Source organism: Scatophagus argus, chromosome 13, assembly GCF_020382885.2.
Source record: "Scatophagus argus isolate fScaArg1 chromosome 13, fScaArg1.pri, whole genome shotgun sequence".
In the NCBI taxonomy this organism is placed as follows: domain Eukaryota; kingdom Metazoa; phylum Chordata; class Actinopteri; family Scatophagidae; genus Scatophagus; species Scatophagus argus.
This window is the reverse complement of record NC_058505.1, coordinates 12,430,819-12,450,240: the sequence shown is the minus strand read 5'-3', so window position 1 is coordinate 12,450,240 and position 19,422 is coordinate 12,430,819. Positions and strand designations below refer to the sequence as shown.

At 40.9% G+C, this 19,422-nt stretch overlaps 1 protein-coding gene across 4 annotated transcripts in view; it reads right to left on the bottom strand.

Moving 5' to 3' along the window:
- Positions 1-19,422, bottom strand: part of LOC124069752 (ephrin type-B receptor 1-B) — a 145,749-nt gene that overhangs the window by 13,147 nt on the left and 113,180 nt on the right. For 3 of the 4 annotated variants that reach the window (XM_046409164.1, XM_046409163.1, XM_046409166.1), the window contains exons 8-12: positions 17,032-17,140; positions 15,887-15,951; positions 10,632-10,820; positions 9,172-9,419; positions 7,020-7,235 (exon numbers count right to left, since the gene is read on the bottom strand). In XM_046409164.1, coding sequence (XP_046265120.1) covers positions 7,020-7,235; positions 9,172-9,419; positions 10,632-10,820; positions 15,887-15,951; positions 17,032-17,140 — 827 coding nt within the window. The remainder of the gene's footprint in view (positions 1-7,019; positions 7,236-9,171; positions 9,420-10,631; positions 10,821-15,886; positions 15,952-17,031; positions 17,141-19,422) is intronic. The other variant, XM_046409165.1, reaches the window with a different exon arrangement.

Genomic DNA, 19,422 nt, shown 5'->3' with positions numbered 1-19,422 from the left:
CTGCCTTTATGTTTCACAGTGAATACGATAAAACATTTGCATACACTTCATCATAAGGAATCTGAAATATAATTTTTTTGATACATGAACCTTATTTATATACAGCACACATTTCAGCCACAAATACAATACCAATTTGGCTTGGTGAGGAAGTTTCAACGTAGGACACAACAGTTCCACTGCTGTCAGCACCGAGTGAGAAATGTGAGTTTGCAGACGGAATTTTGTTTCCATCAAATCAATTAGACAAAGTACACCACACATATTTTACTGTTATAGCTATGGCTTTGGGCAAACATTAACATTTAACAGCTTGTTGGCATGGCTAACTGACTGAGTTTATGTCTATCTACATGGCTCGAATACACACATCAAAGAAAACACACAGGCATTATTATACCTCATTGGCTTGTTCTGAATCAGTCTGGTGCAGCTACCAAATGTTGTGGTTAAGCATCTCTGGCTTAAATGTAGTTTGAGCCTTTGAGTCTGTTCTTGTAGCCTTCACTGCTGTAGGGAGCTTTTATGAATTACTTTACATGTTTTGCTCAGTACACAACAAGATGATCTTCACCCTGTTTCCTCTACATTAATTTAAATATTTAAGCATTAACATTGTCCGTTATTTACTCTGTCAATTATCCCAGTTTCCTAGCATAACTAGGAACTAACTGTATTTAATTAAACAGAAAGAAATTTCAACTCCCTCAGGCAAAGGCCACCAATAGGCGTCTGCGTCTCTGATATCTGCTGACCACACGTGCCAACCCTCCTGATTTTCCTTGGAGACTCACATTTTTATTGTCCTCTCCCAGTTTCCTTCTGAGGTCTCAATTCTCCCTTATTTCTCCAGATTTATGACAAATTTTCACACCTTTTTTCCCTTTTGTTGTCACAGCCTGTTACTGGCACTGTATAGTGAAGCCTCCAGACTCTAAACGTCTATGGTTTCCACTTGGATAACAATACAGCCACACCAAATGTTGTTTCCTGACGTGCACGTGAAACTGAAAAGAGCTGCTCACACCTTTCCGCCTCATTGAGTGGGAGAGAGAAAAAATAGGAAAGTAATACTCAAGCAAATTTCAGACATCCTGGAAAGAATTTCTGTTTCTTTCCGAATGTTTTAAACAAAACTGGCACACGTTTTGCAAAATCTGCCATGTCGTCAAACGTGGAGGGGCCAATTTTGCTGACACATATAAGCTGCTGATTTAATCATTAGACCTACAGTTGGAGCACGTATCCCATCTTACATGTACTATTTCATGGTAATATAAGACAATGGCTTGTCTTCATGATTCTTTCACAGGATGTGGAAAATAGGCAATTACATCTACAGACAGTTGTGTGAACCCAGGCAGGCTTGACTTTTCCTTTGCTGAGTCTAATATTGTTCGTTATAATTGGTAAATCTACTGGGAAGGTAGTTGTGAAGCCTTTAATGAGAAGAATATAAAAAAAACAGTGGTCATGTCGGTGGTTTCTTCTTTAAAAATTTTAAAAAGCAAAAGTTCTTATTTTACAGTCTCTGAATTGGTTAACCAACAAATTAAATGTCCCTTTTGTGACACTGCAGTCTACAGTTAAATGTTTTACAGCGACGCAGGCTCACTAACAGGAAGGGTATCTCTTTCACCGATTTAGCAGTTCACAAACCAATTCATTGTGAATCCTGCTCAGATGCAAATGTGGTCCAACACTCACAGATGGTGAATCAATGCCCACCCTATACTGACTGTGGCAAACATGACAGAAGGTAGAAATCAAGGTGGTGTGCGTTGAATGGTTGTTCCTTCTTTGATGCAAAAACTTTTTTTTGTTTTCAGAAAATACCCTTCCTCCATATTCATATTAGTTCCAATTCGTGGATATTTTCTGCTGCTACGGTTACCCCAAGACTAAGCAAATTAATCTTTACAATCTGAATATAGTTAGCCTAAAAACATCTTAATTAGTTTTAAATACAAAACCAAGTGATAAGAAAACAGGGTAGAATACTATGCTCAGGATTTCGCTGCAGTTATTCATGAGCGTGACTGGGGTGCAATTCCCAGCTGCAGCGTCTCCAGCTTGGGAGAACACTTGCTCGGTCACTGCAGTGGTGACTCACAGATGGGAGGGTGTACAAGTGGAGAATCTGTGCAGGAGGGCCCTCCCAGTGAAACTGAAAAGTAAGTACCAGGCATGTTTATGTACTTGTCTATGCAATTCTAAGCTAAAAACTGGAATTGGAGCTGCATGGTATTGTGGGAAATTTTTCCCCTTTTAAGGGGAGAAAAGGAGAAAGACGTTCTGAGGTGCCTACCACACATGATATGTGATTACATGAATCTACATCCAACTGTAAAGGTCCATCCATCCATTTTCTATACCGCTTATCCGTCAGGGTCACGGGGGAGCTGGAGCCTATCCCAGCTGACTACAGGCGAGAAGCGGGGTACACCCTGGACTGGTCGCCCATCAGGGCCATCACAGACAACCACACACTCTCACACTCACACCTAGGGGCAATGTAGAGTAGCCAATTAACCTAATGTGCATGTTTTTGGTATTGTGGGAGGAAGCCGGAGTACCCAGAGAAAACCCACGCAGGCACAGGGAGAACATACAAAATCCACATAGAAGGGCTCAGACCGGGATTCAAACCTGGAACCCTCTTGCTATGAGGCGACAGTGCTAACCACTGCAGACATTTGTTTTGAAACTTCAGTAATGTAGACACAGGTTGTTTTTGAGCAACAAAATAGCTTACATCTTCCCCTTAGCTATACTAAGAAATAAAACAAAAAAGACTCCTGATCTTAAAATGTTTTACTATTACAAAGTGAAGCACATTTCCGTTATTGACAATACTGTAGTGTGAAACTGCCATGTGGTGTAGTGTGAACTAGACAGCAAACGTGAGATCCGTGTTTACAGCTGGTCTTTTTAAAATACAAACCTCATTAGTGGCTTTCTGAAATTGCTTGTTAATCACAATTTTACTAAATGTATCTTTTTCACATGAAATACCAATAATTCTTTTTCTGTCTGTGCCTATCTCATCTTTGTATAGATGAACAATTGCTGTTGCTGCTGTGAAATTGTGCTGTGATAATGGGGAAATTTTAGGTTGTGTACCTTGTTGTGAAACCAACCAGCAGTGAGATGAGGTGGGGCCATTACGGTGATGGTGCCACACTGCCACAGAGCAGCCATAGCAACAGCAACAAAGGGTTTTCTAAGTAAATTCTGTATTTTATTTTTTTGTAGATCAATATGATATATCAGAAAAAAAAATCTACAAGAACGTCCCTTTGTTTGCTTTTGACCTGGTGCATATGGACATATTCCCATTTCACTTCTTGTTTACTCAGAGACTCTGTCTCTTTAACTTTATGCAGAGCATAAATATTTCAATACAAGTTGAATAGACAAGCCAGAAAAAGTCCATGGGCCTACAGCCAGAGAGGGAGGGAAAGGATGCAAATAGAAAAACAGACAAATGACAGAAACAGCAGCCTGGTCCACATAGTGTGAGCACCGGAGCGGAGCTGAGAGAATGTCACTCAGGTCACAGGGATTTGACGGATGAGCTTTGTTACTGGCTCTGTGTGACCTCGCCTTTCAACCCCTCTCAGCCTCAATGACACAAACAAACACAACACACACACACATAGACATACATTCATATGCACAGACATACACATGGAGAGACAGGCACCTAGGGGACATGTATGTGTATACCAAGAAACATAGTAAAAACACACACCTCTAACCAGATAGAGTACATGCCCACCCAGTCATTTTTTTTCAATTAAGTACACATTGCATGACGTGAGGCAGTGACAGCCTTTTCACATCATCAGCTGAGGAAAAAGCAAAGAGCAAAAATTCCTGATTGAAAACTGCCCTGCTTACTATGGCCCTGTGGGCATGAACCATTGAAAGAAAGGGTAACACCGCTCGTCTAAGCTGTTATAGAACTGACACACTCCATTCGTAAGCCAGATTTTGGTAGCATATCGACACACACGCTCTCTATCGACCACTTGCTCTCTTAGCTTAGCCACAAACTATGATTTAAACCCCAGTGTCCACGGCGAGATCTCTGACGTTCACTCACCTATGAACACCAAACATACAATAAAATATAAAATGCATCATCGCTGCACATCACATCATCCATCACACCAACACTGAATATGCCGTTTTGATGCGTTGTTTTAGGAAAAGCCTTGAAATGTGGAAAAAGACAGATAAATGGATGCATGGATGTATGGCTCCATATATAGATGGATTGGTGACTAAAGAGAATAATGTGAAAGTCTTCTGGATTCACTGGGTGTTGAAAAATCAATCTTCTTTTTGTCCTGTAAGAAGGGTCATTGACATCTCACCTGGACTTGTGACTATGTGTTTACTTGCTTCTTAAATTACGCAACTGTGTTTATTTAATCTTACAAATCAATAAAAACCAACAAACAAAAAACAAAACAAAACAAGAAAGCCATAGCCTTTGAAGTCTTTAAAAGAATTATCACCTTAGAAAGACCGGTGGAATCTGAGCATTGTCCTGTGAGCCTAATTAATCACGACTTGGGTAAGCGGCCAACAGAGAAGGAGGACAGCCCCCTTCTGTCTGAAACCTCCACAACACTGCTCCAGAGTGAACTCACAACCAGGGTTAACGCAATTACCAGCGTGTCCTCCCAACCATACATCCAGCATCACACCACAGGCACTGTAATTGGTGTGCCTAGAATTGCAGGGAAAAATTAGAAAAGCAGTAGAGGGAAAGAGGTGATTAATTTGCTAGAGGAGGAGGTCGATGGCGATGTAAATCACTGCATGTCAGTGCAATTTAATTTCCCTGATTCCCTCGGCCTTGTCTGCCATGCCAGCCTTGCTTGCTGATTGGCTGGCGTCGGGTCATAGCTAAAGAAGTCATTGAATGAAGGACACCATGCATAGCTTAATTACAGTATGGGACCCTGTATGGGACCTTTGGACCTCTACTTCCTCCTGCGCTTGTTTGCATTCCCCCTGAATACAGGGGGCGAGGGTTTAGTAGGACAGGTGACATGAAAACTCTTGATTTAGAAGGAAAAAAATAATTATGGAAGTGAAGATTTCATCTGGATGCTTATGATAGTAAGACAGCAGTGAAGCAGCATGAAGATGAAGCACAGCCTCAGGCTTGATGTGCTTGAATTTAAAATCTCGATCATTAACACACAATCAAAAAAAAAAAAAAAACAACCCAGCTGCACAGGTTCAAACTTGAAACTTCCAACCTAACCTGGTCCATTGACTTTCTAGATAATGCCCTCAAGGAGATTTTGTTTGCATTAAACAACATCAAAATGCCGACCGCAATCTATAATCCAATCCCCTCCTTTTACACCCAATTTTATTAGCAAGCTCAGCGGCGCAGACATCAGAGGTGCTGCTCCTCTTTGTTGCTAAAAGACCTATTCAGCAAGGTTTGGCCACGGAGGTCAAACATACAATGCTAGCTGTTCATGGGGAGCAATTAGCTCTCAGCCACACCATTGTGAGGTCATAGCTCTTCTGCCCCTATGACACTTCCTGTCCACACCTGGGCTACCATCTCCTGCCAATCGATAGCCTCCCCCAGGCTTACACTGTTTGTTGAGAGAGGAGTCTACCTGAGCTCAGACACAGAGGTGAATAATAAAATAGAAATAAAGTCAATGTTGTATTATTGTTTGGTTTCTTCACCTATATTTAGATGAAAACAAATTATTCTGAGAACTCTTTTCATACCTGCAAAGCACTGACTCTCGGGACTATTTGACTGCATATTTTTGATCTCAGGTATTGCATGTGTTGAAATACCTCTGACACTAATACTAAAATTGGTTCTTTTTATAGTGTAATATATTCATATTCATTTGTAATGTATACAACACTACCACAAAGCCGTACAATGACAGTATATACAATGAATCATTTTCAGTATGAGCCCCCAAGCCATTTTTCTAACAAAAACAAAAACAAAAAAATAAATAAATAAATAAAAACCTGGAGGCCAATGATCCAAAAGGAGGGCCGGTAAAATACAGGACAGAGCTCCATGACTTGCAAAATGAAATAGTATGGTAAATGCTATTTGTCCCATATTGACCTGTTTTGCTTGCACACGATCTTACAATCTACAAAATGCAGGCAGACATGACAGATTAGCAGTAAACAAGCTAATTTTTACAAAAGTCTTAAAGCAGAGTCAATGATGTGATACTACATACACGCACATGAACATTCACACACACCCACCCACACGCATGTACACATCATGTCTCTTATGCTCACACACACACACACACAGACGCCTAAATAATAATACACACACAAACTCAGGCATGCCGGGAGTCCTAATGACCTGCACATGTGTTTGCGAGGGTGTAAGAGTGTGTTTTGAATTAGGAAGAGGAGAGGCAGAAGATGAACTAACGATGGCTGCTAATAATTACAGATCTGTAGTGTGGAGGAGTTAATGAGGAGCCAAAGCCTCCCATGATGCCCCAGTAATAATGAATGAGGAGTGAGAGGGAGAGGAGGGAGGAAGAGAGAGGGGGTGGAAGCTGTCAGTTTGAGAGGCCGCAATGCCCTTTGGTTTCTCTGCACTCTGGGCATGTCAACGAGAGAGGAGCTCTCCCAGAGGAGGCTTGTCTCCACACTAATGAAGATGTGACAGACCTCCAGTCCGTGACTTGCAGAGTATAGGAAAGAGGATGAAGGAGGAAAAGGAAGACAAGAGAGGCAGCTCATATAAAATGAAAGGCACTGAAAAGGTGAAAGGTCTCCAAGACCTTCAGAAAGAATGAGACAGTGTCAGATAAAAGCAAAACCCATTAGATTGATAGGTTGTTCAGATGTTTTTGATTGCTGTATATGTGAATACAAAGTTGACCATACACGTGAAAGATACATTTTATGTGGATAAACAGTTGAGTAAAAGAGGTAATATTACCCATCGCACTCAAACAAAATTAAAGACTGCAAGTACTCACGAGAGAGCTGGTGTAGCTGGGATCAGAGGTATCATCCTGTAGGTATCGTGACAGGCCAAAGTCAGACACTTTACACACCAAGTTGCTGTTGACTAGAATGTTTCGTGCAGCCAGGTCCCGATGGACGTAGTTCATTTCAGAGAGATATTTCATTCCAGCTGAGATCCCACGCATCATCCCCACCAACTGGATCACCGTGAACTGACCGTCATTTTGCTAGAGGACAAAGAGAAAAACAGCTATTATAAATAATATCTATTTTGAAGATATCATCTTTGACATAACATAAATGAGAATACCTGGAGGATAGAAATTACAACAAATGCTAAAAGACAATATGTTGACGAAAAAATTCCGGGCTTGAAAGTTGTTTGGATCTGACTCACTATCAGGAAATATCAGTGCAAAATAAATTAAATGTCTGTGCCATTTTGTTTGCACTACATGTATATATATATATATATATATTTTTTTTTTTTTTTTCTTGTAAATATTTTATTCTTCTTTTTATTATTATTATTGCTTTTTTGTATTTGTATGGTGCACAGGACAGAGAAAAATCCGGAGTCAAATTCCTTGTATGGTCACACATACTTGGCAAATAAAGCTGATTCTGATTCTGATTCTGATTCATTTTGAGATGGATGACTGCGTTTGTCATGGAAAGAGAAGATGGCAAAATTTCTGTGCCAAGTTCTTGTTAAGTTTTACAGAGGAGCGATACAAAGCATCCTGACTGAAAACATTACAAATTGGCATGGGATGTTCAAGGCCCAGGACAGGAAGAGTCTACAGTGGGTGATTAAAGCAGCACAGAACATCACTGGTACCCATCTACTGAGCATCAGTGATATCGATGAGGTGCCTGCACAGTGCCCAAAGGACAATACCCAGCCTAGCCAAAGCCTGTTCACCCTGCTGCAGTCTGGCAAGCAATACACCAGACTACAGAGCAGCTTCTTACCCCAGGCCTTTGAGACTCAATCAATTCATCCTCCTCATTCCAACATCAAAAATCATTTTGTGTTTTGTGTGCAGCATAAAGGGACTACAGTTTGCATTTCGTCATGCAACCCTTTGTTGTAGAATGATGAATAAATGAACCTTGAACCTTGATGTGTTCAGAATTTCAGCGAGCATTAAGGCAGCCCAGAGGGACTTTACTCCACAATTAAAAAACCCTTGCAGTATATCATTACTACCACAGCCGGAGGGTACATGCACATACAGTGACAACGGGCCAAGATGTATTGTCACGCGTGGCATGCACATAAGAGATGAACAGTCTAATCCACCTGCTTTTCCCATTTATTCGAGCGTTCGAGGGGATTATGTTCACATATTTCATTCATTTTTTTTGGTCCTTTTGTTTTAAATAATTTGTTGTTCACACTTTCAAAATTGGCACGCTGAGCTGCTTTCTTGCTTTCAAGTATCTTTAACGTCCAAAGGAAAAGTATATTTGTGTAAGATAAGAAAATGGATTCAGTTTTGCACACTGCAGGTGTAAAGCATCATTCCATTCTGGCACGCAGGCATCCGTCTCTTTAACATCCACGTATGGTGCCCCTAACCCAGTGTGAATGCTCTGAAGAGCAAGCTTTGAACCCCTGAAACACAGTAACAAATAAGAGGGTAAGGGAGATCGATGGAAACACAAGTCGGATGTGGCGGTTAGCAAAGCCAGCTTCAAAGAGCCCCTTTAAACCCACCCTAGATCAAAGTGGAATAGAACACCAATCCATGAGACTGAAGGAGGAAAAAAAGCGAGTTGAATATTGATTAAGCTGTATGTCTGCTCAATCCTGACTATAAAAGAAGGAGTGAAGAGTCCATTATTAGCTCCAGGCATTAATAGATAAACTACAGGCTGATACGGAAAGCTAATGGAAATTTTCCAATTAAGAATGATTGGAATCATGTTCATTGTCAGGAAACATATTCTCCGTTGGCACAAGATAGGTTTCGAAGTCTCATTCCAATTTGTTTTAGAAGGGGTTCTTAGTCTCCTTCTTAGAACTCCTTTTCTGGGATTGTTTTGCAATTCCGTTTCTAATCATCTCTTGAATGTGACTTTTGATCCCCCACCCCATGTTACTGTTAGCAACTTTGCATGATATGGTCCATATAGGTGGTCACCAAAATTACTCACCCTGAGGAATGAGTCAAGGGCACCATTCTCCATAAACTCTGTAACAATCATGACTGGACGGCTCTTTGTTACTACACCCTCCAGACGGATGATATTTGGGTGGTCAAACTGGCCCATGATTGACGCCTCAGAAAGGAAGTCTCGCCTCTGCTTTTCCACGTAGCCTGCCTTTAGGGTCTTGATGGCTACATAGATCTCCCTTTTACCAGGCAGCTTCAAACGTCCTTTGTACACCTCCCCAAATTCACCTAGAGTGGAAACAGAGAGATGCTCAGTAGTCCCTTTGTGACAAACAAGAACTGATGTACTTTTGTGTAACAAAAAAAAAAACCAAAAACTGAGACAGAAGATTGGTTGAGCTGATGAGAGTTAAATATATTCATTTATAAAACATCACTGGCATCTCATGTTTCCAGAAATATTTCCCAAAGTGCTATTATAGATCTTGATTTGGTCTATATCACGCATGCAGAGTGTTGTCCAATACTCCTCTTGTGTTGCTCCTTCATGATGTTCTTAACAGTGTGGCTCCTATGACTCACAGTATTTATCTATTCTAATAGCTTGCCAAGTGTCTTCATATTCCCCAATCAAAGAATAACAGCCAAGCAGTATCTGGTAAATATCTGGAACCTGTTTGATTAATTATCACCACGTCCGTGTCCTGCAGAGACACCACACAGTGAAATCAACAAAAACGGAAATCTTTAATTAGTCAGTCCCCTTGCATCCTTCCCCCTATCCTATCTCTCTGTCACTTCCTCACACCTAGCTTGCTGAGTAGGCCAGTCAGCAGGAGCTATTCCAGGCCCAATCTCATTACCAGGGGTATTTTAGCCCCTGTATGAACCAACAAATATTGTATCAGCATGCCCTCACTGCTGTAAAAAAGGTGTGTCCTGCCCCATGGAAGAAAGATACATTGGAGACAGGTGTATCCCCTAAGTTAAAGCTATTTTGATCTACAGTTTCTTAGAATTTATTTTAAAGGAACCAGTCTATAACTACTTGTTTATCAATTTTAACAATGCGTAAGAGATCACTCTGCAAAAAGAACCAAATGTTCCTACCTGTTTTACATGTAAATGAAATGGGATGATGCAAGGTAGACCATGTTAGAGGGCAACACTAATAGGATCCAGAAACAGAGAAGCACAGGGAATAGGCTGCGAGACTTGAGTTATTTCTAATGCCATTAGGTCCCAGGGTATTTGGCCTATATGCTGCTAGTGCACTTGACATGGGCCCTTGACATGTTCCCATCTGATGTCGCTGCCAAAGGGCTGAGCTTTACAACCTTGAACAGATTCAGGCTAAACCTGTTTGGATGCAAGCACACATGCACATATAACATACAGAAATAGAAAACAAAATAGCAGTCCTCATTCACCTTGCATATATATGCACACAGTAAGTGCCCACACGCACACAGATTGTTTCATAGCACCCATTCACCATACCTGCACCAATGACCTCTTCGATCTTGACAGTGGAGACATCAATCTCCTTGGCGAACTCTCGTACAGCTTCGTTGGGGTCTTCATAGGTAAAGGGATCTATGTAGATCTTCATCCCCGGGGAGCCTGAGAAGTGGGTCGGGCAGCCCAGTGGGGAGGGGCAGTTAGACATGTCGGCTCGCAAAGAGAGTTCTAGAACAATCAAAGTGCTAAATGAGCTTTCCAGAAGAAGAAACTTCTCTTTTTCTTTGGTTAATGTCTGATGTTAACAATTGATGGATGCAGCTGCCCTTCAAGTCCAGTCGCTAAAAGCGCCTAACAGTAGTTAATGATGATAACTCTATCTGCTCTACAGTCCTCCTCAGGGACAGGAAGTAAATATTAGCACACACTGCATGCATTAAATAGTATAGTTGGACGATTACAGGTACAGCCTCAGTTAAAAGCAGAGCGGGCAACAACATGGTGGTTTGAGGATTTCGTAAATGAAATGGGAAAAGACCAGGGGAGAGAGAGAGAGAGAGAGACAGAGCGAGAGAGAGAGAGACGAAGGGATAGAGGGATGGATGATGGTAAAATAGAAAGTAAATGTAAACAGATTTTTTTTACTCTTTTATCCTTTAACCTAGCAGTTTCTGCTCTTTGATAGTGGTAGAACCAATTTCCCTGCAGCCTTTCCCTATTGGAGCTCATAAAGAGATAAAACTACTGCACTATCAAATAGCTCTTTATGCTGTTCTGCAATAGGTGGACTCAGTTCACACAGAGTAGATGTCTGCAAACAGAGGACAGGTATACTGTGGGGAGGAATGCTGAAAAACACTTGTAAACAAATTCAATACAAGCTGCCACAAAACGGACACTACGGCGAGCAAGCAGACGTCAAGTCATCATTTCTACAGTGACACCCGAGGGCTGCCCTCTTCCTCAGAGCTGTTTAGTCAAAACCTTGGCAGCCATGATTGGAATAAACCCATCTCCATCAAGTCAATTTGTGCCTGCTCTTTTGCATAAGCTACATAGAGAGAGGAAGGGGTCTCAAGAGACAGGAGAAGGATAAGGTCTGGTCTTGGAGGGATCAAGGTGCCTCACCTCGCTCTTGACTAGAAGCTGATTCTAGTTACCGCACTAATTGCCTTGAACCCTGTCTGTGTGAATGTAATTGCTTATTAGAGATTCCATGCAGATTGCATTCAAGTTAATCCATCAGAGGGTTCACAGCTTTGCATTCCATAAAGTCATTCTATTTACAAGTGTCGCCAAGCTGCTCGCTCAGCAGCACAACTGGCTGGGACTCAAAATCTCTTCAGGGAGCATATACAACAACAAATAGATGAGAAGACATAGGCTCAAAATCTAAAACACACATGCATGCACTTCCACGGTGACATAGGTACACCCATTACTTTCTAATTCACAGTCCAGAGGCCACTTCCATGTATAATTTATAACACAAACAGTTTATCTCCCTCTCCCTCTGGTACAGCCCTGGCTAACTGGACACATCTTTTTATGGCCATGGAATAAAAAATAGATTCTAGCTTTAATATTTCAATGGTCCTTCATCTGAGTGTATGAAGCAAATGTATCCAAACATCAGTTCTATTTCTGCCCAACACATAAAACAACAAGCATGCCAGGAGAGAATGCATTACTGCTGCAATTACTCATACAGCAGATATTGAACATGTATACTAATTTCATACCCTTTTCAATCAGATGGCCACAAATAAAAACTAAATGGGAGGAATGGACAAACTCATTAATGTATTGAATTTGGATTATAAATCTAAACAATATCTCTAAACTATGACACAACTGCTAAAACAATCAAGAGCATTTGGTTGACAGGAATTATAAATTACTGTTCAATGCACTGCACTTAACCATGTTATTTTCACCAATGTCCAGCATTTAGTCTGCTATTAGTCTGCCCTGCTCGTTTACTGAATGGCCCTAATGTATCCACAAATCAACTGTATGGCAGTAATGCTTACATTAATCTATTACTGGCTATGGGTGCAATCAAATTACTGGTCCTACTATACAGAATTTACATGTTGCCTAAAGACAAACACCAATTTCCATAAGTATAACAGTAGCTATATACAGAAGTTAAAGGAATTCTTTCAGTCCTTCACCAAAGAAAAATAGTTTCTTTTCATTTATTTTCAATATTTAGAATCTAGCAATTTCAGTGTAATTATATTTTATGTGATTATCCACTCAACAACTGCAGGACACTCTATACCTATAGTGAACACATTTCCAGTTCATGTCAGTCCAAGATGCACACTAATCTATTCTGTGGCTCTGTAAATCTAATGAGTTGAGTTTACTTCCTAAACAGAGACTAATTATCCATTGTTTGATGTCAGAAAATCATTTGCTAGGCACACATTGCAGCTTATTAGTTTGGAAATCACAGACAGGGATCTAAAAAATTGCTTGCGATTAAAAGTCATATTTGTACAGATGTTAGCTTAGGTTTGTCTGTCTTGTGGTACCTTTTTTAAAAACAATTCTAATTATTCTTTAGCTAACTGAATTCATTTGAATGCAGCAAGCAGTTCTAAGTAAAAAGGAGTATAAACATAGCACAAGAACAAGAACAGCTGAAGCTACAATGTACCAAACCGGCTCGAACATAACGTTAGTGATTTTAAGATGGGTTGGTAGCTGTATGCAGAGATTGCAGCATTAGGGAATATAGTAAACACGCAGTGCTAGGAAATGTCTGTTAATTAACTGATGTTGACAGGTTACTGATGTATGGAAAAAGAGTAAAAGTGGAATCCACTGACTGAAAAAAACTCAAATGTTGCGATGCATTACAGTGTGTGAGTATATGTGGTATACTTGGATGAATGCTGGCAATACTGGATTGATGCAGGCAAGTAAAACAAAAAAAATTAAACAAACAAAATATAAAACAAAAACCTCCAAACCGCACAAGCAACACTCGATTAATCTGTGGGATTGATGTGTGTGTTCATATGTGTGTTCCTGCTTGTCATGACATCCTATCCAGTGTTTGGTGTTATGTTAGAGATCTTCTTTTGATAACCATGACCACTCAGCTGCATCGCCACAAGTACAGTATGAGCAACATCCCTTGTGACGTCTGTCACATTAGGTGGGCTGGAAATGAGAAGCCATCACCTGACGTGTGTGGCAACAGCTGGTACAGTTGGCAGATGGGTGAATGCTGGCGACACATTTTTGGAGATTCACCCAAAACAATTGGCTGAGCGGCACTATTTAATTGTTGCCCTGAATACTGTAATTACAAAACTGTCAGTCAAATCTTGAGAGAATAGAAGAAAACAATGAATCGTGGGGTGGGGGATTATTTTGTGAGTGTTGGCGGTTTGAAGGTTGAAGGAATAAACCTATGAATAGGATCCCTTATCAGCATTTTATTTGCTCTCCAATTCAAATTGCTTATTTTGTGATTAGGGCTGCAAGCGTCTCTGATCTTTTGTTTATTTTCACCACTTGTCTTAATTGCATTTGGTTTTCTCAGGGATAGCCTGTGACAAAACTGACTCTTCTGCCCACAGTAGTTTTAATGAGCCCCCACGGTTGCCACAACTGTAGCTGTGACACAAAGTAACCACGTTGAAATGCTTTGCTGTGTCAGGCTTAACAAAACTCTATCCCCTCGAGTAAGCCCCTTTTCAGACTGCTAGGTCGGCAGTACATAAGGCTTTCATTTGAGGCACGAATCTCGTACACAACCCTTTTGTGTGTGTGTGTGTGTGTGTCAGAGGGTATGAGTGTGTGTCCCTCCAGGCTCCTTCCCTTCATCAGTCACTGCCAAGGGGGTGCACATAACATGACTCAATCACGTTTATTGTGCAGCCCTGAGAGATGACTGTCAGTCAGTGTCATTGTGCAAAGGAAGGAAACTGACATATACATCCACAAACACCTGCTGCCTGAGGTTATTTCTCTTTTACCTTACCCTCTTTTCATTAATGCATTATGTAAGATTACATGCTTCATGTACATGTTCTATATCATACATGATATGACAGCAATAGGACTGGACAATGGAAAAAAAATTGAGGTGTAGCAAATATCTCAACTAAAGCAGCACGGTCCCATAAATTTGCTATTTGAAAATGTCCAGTGCGTGGAATTTAGTGGCATCTAGCAGTGTGGTGGCAGACTGCAGCCAACTGATCATCCCTCGTCTCAACCTCCCCTACAGCAGACATCAAAACGTGAAAAGCTCACTTCAGAGCAACAACTCTGTGGATGAGGACTAACTCTTTCTGTAGATAAACAAAAAATAGTTAAATCGACTTATTTTCAGGTAACAAAAATAAAACAGTTCTTAGTTTCAGGTGATTATCTGCTAATGAAAATATATTAAATTATTTTATGTTCTATTTCTACCCACAAGTTCACGACTTGAAAAGTGTATAAAAAGACAAATTTTATTATTATCACTATTGTTACAATTATTTGGTTTTCCAAGTTATTTTATGTATCACATTTGTTAAAGGCATAATATGCAGAATTTGTTGGTTGTTGTTTATAAACACACCATTAAAAGTTGGTCCCTTCTCTCTGATTCAACACGTGAAACACAGACAGAGAGGAAACGTAAGAGAAACAGAGGTGAAGATTTAACATATATATATACATATATATATATTTAAACACATTTTTGTGTTTTATATGCTAAAACATGAATAAGCATACCCAGACCACCACGAAATTCCCTGAATTTTGTATGATAAAATTTGTCCTGTCCACTGTTTGCTCAGCGTGTCTGTGTACGTGGCCCCGCCTTGAACCTGTTCAAACATACTCACAGATCTGCAGTTCTTTATTAGAGACCGAGACCACAGCAGAGACACAGAGACAGCATGTAACCTTTATATAATCCTGACCTTGCTCTGTCATTGGCTGGGGGGGGCTACACAATAACACCCAAAGGTTGTTGCCCAGAAATGTACCAAACACAGCCAAATACTAAGAAAGTGAGAAAGTACAGGTAGAGAGCAGAGTACAGACATTGTTTTCTAGTGCAATTCTGCATATTATGCCTTCAAAAAATTGGATAAAAGTTGAAATAGGAGAGGTAAAAATAAAGGTGTGCAAAATTTACATTGGCTGTACTGATCTGTTCATCTTAGGATAAAGAAAAGTGTCACACTGCATTGACCATTTGGTCACCCAAATTTGTTTAGTGGCTTTTGTGATATATAGCAAAAACTAACTACTAGCTCAAAGGATGGACTCACCTCTTCCTGTGCTGTAATGTTGCAACTTGTCACTGTACACCGCCTCCTTGTTGTATGCCCTTTTCCTGAGGGAGCAATGAATATTGAGAGAAGAGAGAGAGAGAGAGAGAGAGAGAGATGACAGGATGAAAGGAAGTGTAAACGAGGCCTTATTACTGTTCATGTTTCTCTGTATGGCCTGAAAATGACGTGGCTGAAATTGAATCAGTTGCAGAGGGTTAGCAATGGCAAATGAAGTTTATGAAAATGAGCTTATTTTTAATTAGACCTTGATAGGATCTCTCTGCTTTTCATCTGTCTCCTCTGCCTCAGCATCAAAAGAGCGTGGCCCGTTTGATGAACGCTTTACTTGCTCAAAGTTGCACACAGCACTGCAGAAAATTTGGCTTTCATATGTCTATAGCCAGGCAAGATAGCAATGTGACAATGTGACAAACTGCTGCAAAATTAAATTGGTTTGACTTAAGTAAGTTAACAGAGCAAAGCAGGAGTTATTCTCTGTTTCTCTATGGAACTGAATATTCCATTTCAAATATGTCAACTTAACTTAACTTTCCTTCCCACCAAAGTGATTGCCACTAATAAATGTGCTACGAGTATATAAGGAGCCCACACAGTGAATTTTCCAATGTATTTTCAATTTTCTGGGGTTGTGGCTACATCTCTAATATGGTAACAAAATACAGCAGTAGTTGAGTTTCAATGTCAAGAATCTCAGTTATTATGAGATACATTTTACGCATATATCACTGTTGCATTGCACCTGACATAATGTGTTAAATGTTTTATAAAATAGTTGTATATGGTCACATTCTTATTACAAATGAAATCCATCCAAGTGTGACAAAAATCCATCTTTATGCCATGTTGCCATCTGTCTTCTAAAAGTTCTTGGCAAATGGAGGAGCATGTTGGGTTACTGTACAGGACAGAATGGTGTTTATGTTATCAACTGTGAAACTTGTGTTTGCTGCAGTTTCCTTGGAAGCTACATGCTGTCATTACAGTGGCAAAGTCAGGCTAAATTTCTTGCTATTTTTGCTCTGGCGGAGAAGAAAGTTTGGAACCTGATAAGAAGCTAAGTTTATTTGTCATCGATGATCATAGAATAAAAGGGTAAACCAGAAAAAGGCAAATGTGGTTACCTGCTGCACATGATGGAGATAGCGACAAGAGAAACAATAAAGACCACTCCTGCTGCTGCTGAACCCGCAATCAGAGGAAGCTGTTCCCTCAACTCAGACTTGAAGTCATCTGTGTTACACAAAGATAAAAACATACAGACAGATATTATGAACAGCTCACTTGGAGCTTAAGAAGCATGACTTTGTTGTATTTGTAGGTGTATGAGGAGTAGAGGGATGGAGCGCACTGGATGTATCCAAGGATAAAACAAACATATAGATTTCTCTCTCTGTTGAGCAGTGCTGACTGAAATCTGGCGTGCTTTAGCCAGACTGACTGACAGGTTGAGTTTGATGAACCAGACACACAGAGAGGGAGAGAGAAGCTTAAAACTGATGGTGAGAGAGAGAGAGAGAGAGAGCAAGGGGGGGCCTCTCTGCCTCGCACCTGTCAGAAATGAATGGACAAGAAAGTGCACCTTGGAATGTTGTTTCTCAGGTGCTGAAAAGGAAGCTATCTACTGCCAGTCACACATACATCCCAAACATGTTCTATGTACATGGCCAAGGCAAGCTGGTGGTAGTTCAGAGGACAGCTTAAATGCCTGCCTAAAACGCTACGCAGCAGAAACCTCAGTTATCTTTTTGTGTGCCTGTCTTGCCGCTACTTGGGCACCAGCAGACACTGTACTTAAAGCAATGTACGATTTAGCATGCTGCAGGCAAATCAGCATCTTCTAAATCCAATCCCCCGTGTAGAATGGGCCTATTGGATTAAAGTGATAAAGGGAGAACTAATGCATCTTGGTAGCAGTGCGAGAGCTGGGATACACAAGGAAACTCAATATGACGGGAATTGCTCACTCTTTTAACTTGCACATTTATCAAGTATGTTTCAAGCAAACAGTGTGAATGATGTTCTGGCTAATCAAGCTTCCAAGCAGTTGTCCTGTTCTCTTTTGATGGATATTAGGCGTGAGAAGCCTAGATAAATCTCCCCTTCAACCATGAGAGTGTGATTTTCCCTGACAGCCAGAAATCACACTGCTACCTGTTCTAGGGGTAAATAGGCTCCCAATACAATCAGTTAGCTCTCAAGGCCTCAGACGATTACAGAACTGGAGGACTATATGTTATGTTACTGATCAACCAATCACCTCTTTTTCATCTCTGCTTCTATGTGTGTAAGTGTGTGGCAAAAGGACACATTGTCAAGGTGTATGAAACTACGCTGACAGGAATGGAGGATTATATACTTTTTGTTGGAGGAAAAACATAGGGGGAGAACAATGGTTGGGTGGTGAGATGGTGTCCTCCTGAGACAAGTGGAATGGCTTGACAGGGAGAGCGGAGACTGGCAGAGGGGCAGGAGGTGGAGCTGTGGGTGTGATTGTCAGCAGCTCTCCAGCGTCTGCTACTAATTGCCTTGACGAATGTCGTCCTGTGGCAGTGAGCCAGCAGAAGAACCGTTAACAGTGTTTGTGTGAGCAAGCATGAAGCGCATGCACGCATCTGCACGATCATTTGCGACCATGAGGAAGAGCAAAGGGGGCCATGACTGCGCCACTACATCTGCTCTGCACAGGTAAATAGCCACAATGATCACCTCCATCATCATTATTATCCTTCCCATCTTCCCCTCCCTCAAGATCATCACTGTCTCATTCATCGTTATCATCCTAATTAACATAATGCAATGTGGAAATATCATTCCTGTCGTTGATACATTATGAACTACGGCCGCACATGCATAGCAGTCTCGCAGTCCAGCACGACACTATGAGACAGCACACTGAAAAGCAGCAAATCTCATGAATGTAACACACATCCAATCAAATGTCTGAACCATCCAGACTGAATCACGCCATGTTAATTTTAGCACCTTTTTCACTGCCTGCCAAAAAGTACCACATGAAGGAATCATGCGCAACGCCACCAACGCTGCACACACACACCTTCCTGCACTTACACTAATAAACATAGTTCCACAACCTTGCCAGAGTAGCAGGTGTTGCAGCTCCTCTGCAGCCTCTCCAACAACCCAGCCCCCCCATAGCAAAAAATTAATCTCATCAACTACTAATCACAGCTATGCATTCTGGGATGGCTCTCCAGCAACAGAAGGGCCGGGTGAAAAACCAATTAGCTAAGCATTTTGGATCAAGCACAGCTAGCTGCACAAACAAAGACGCTCAGAATTCTACACATTCAAAGAAGACACGCACGCATGCACGCACACACACTCAAAACTGACCATGAAGGAAATTAATTTAGCTGTAGAAATAGAAGTGCAATCAAACATTCCAGTTCCCCTCTATCTCGTCTACTAATAATAATGAGACAACAAATACAAAAAAGCAACAAGAGCGTTAGAAAGAGTTAGGTTGTTTAACTCATACACACATACATGTA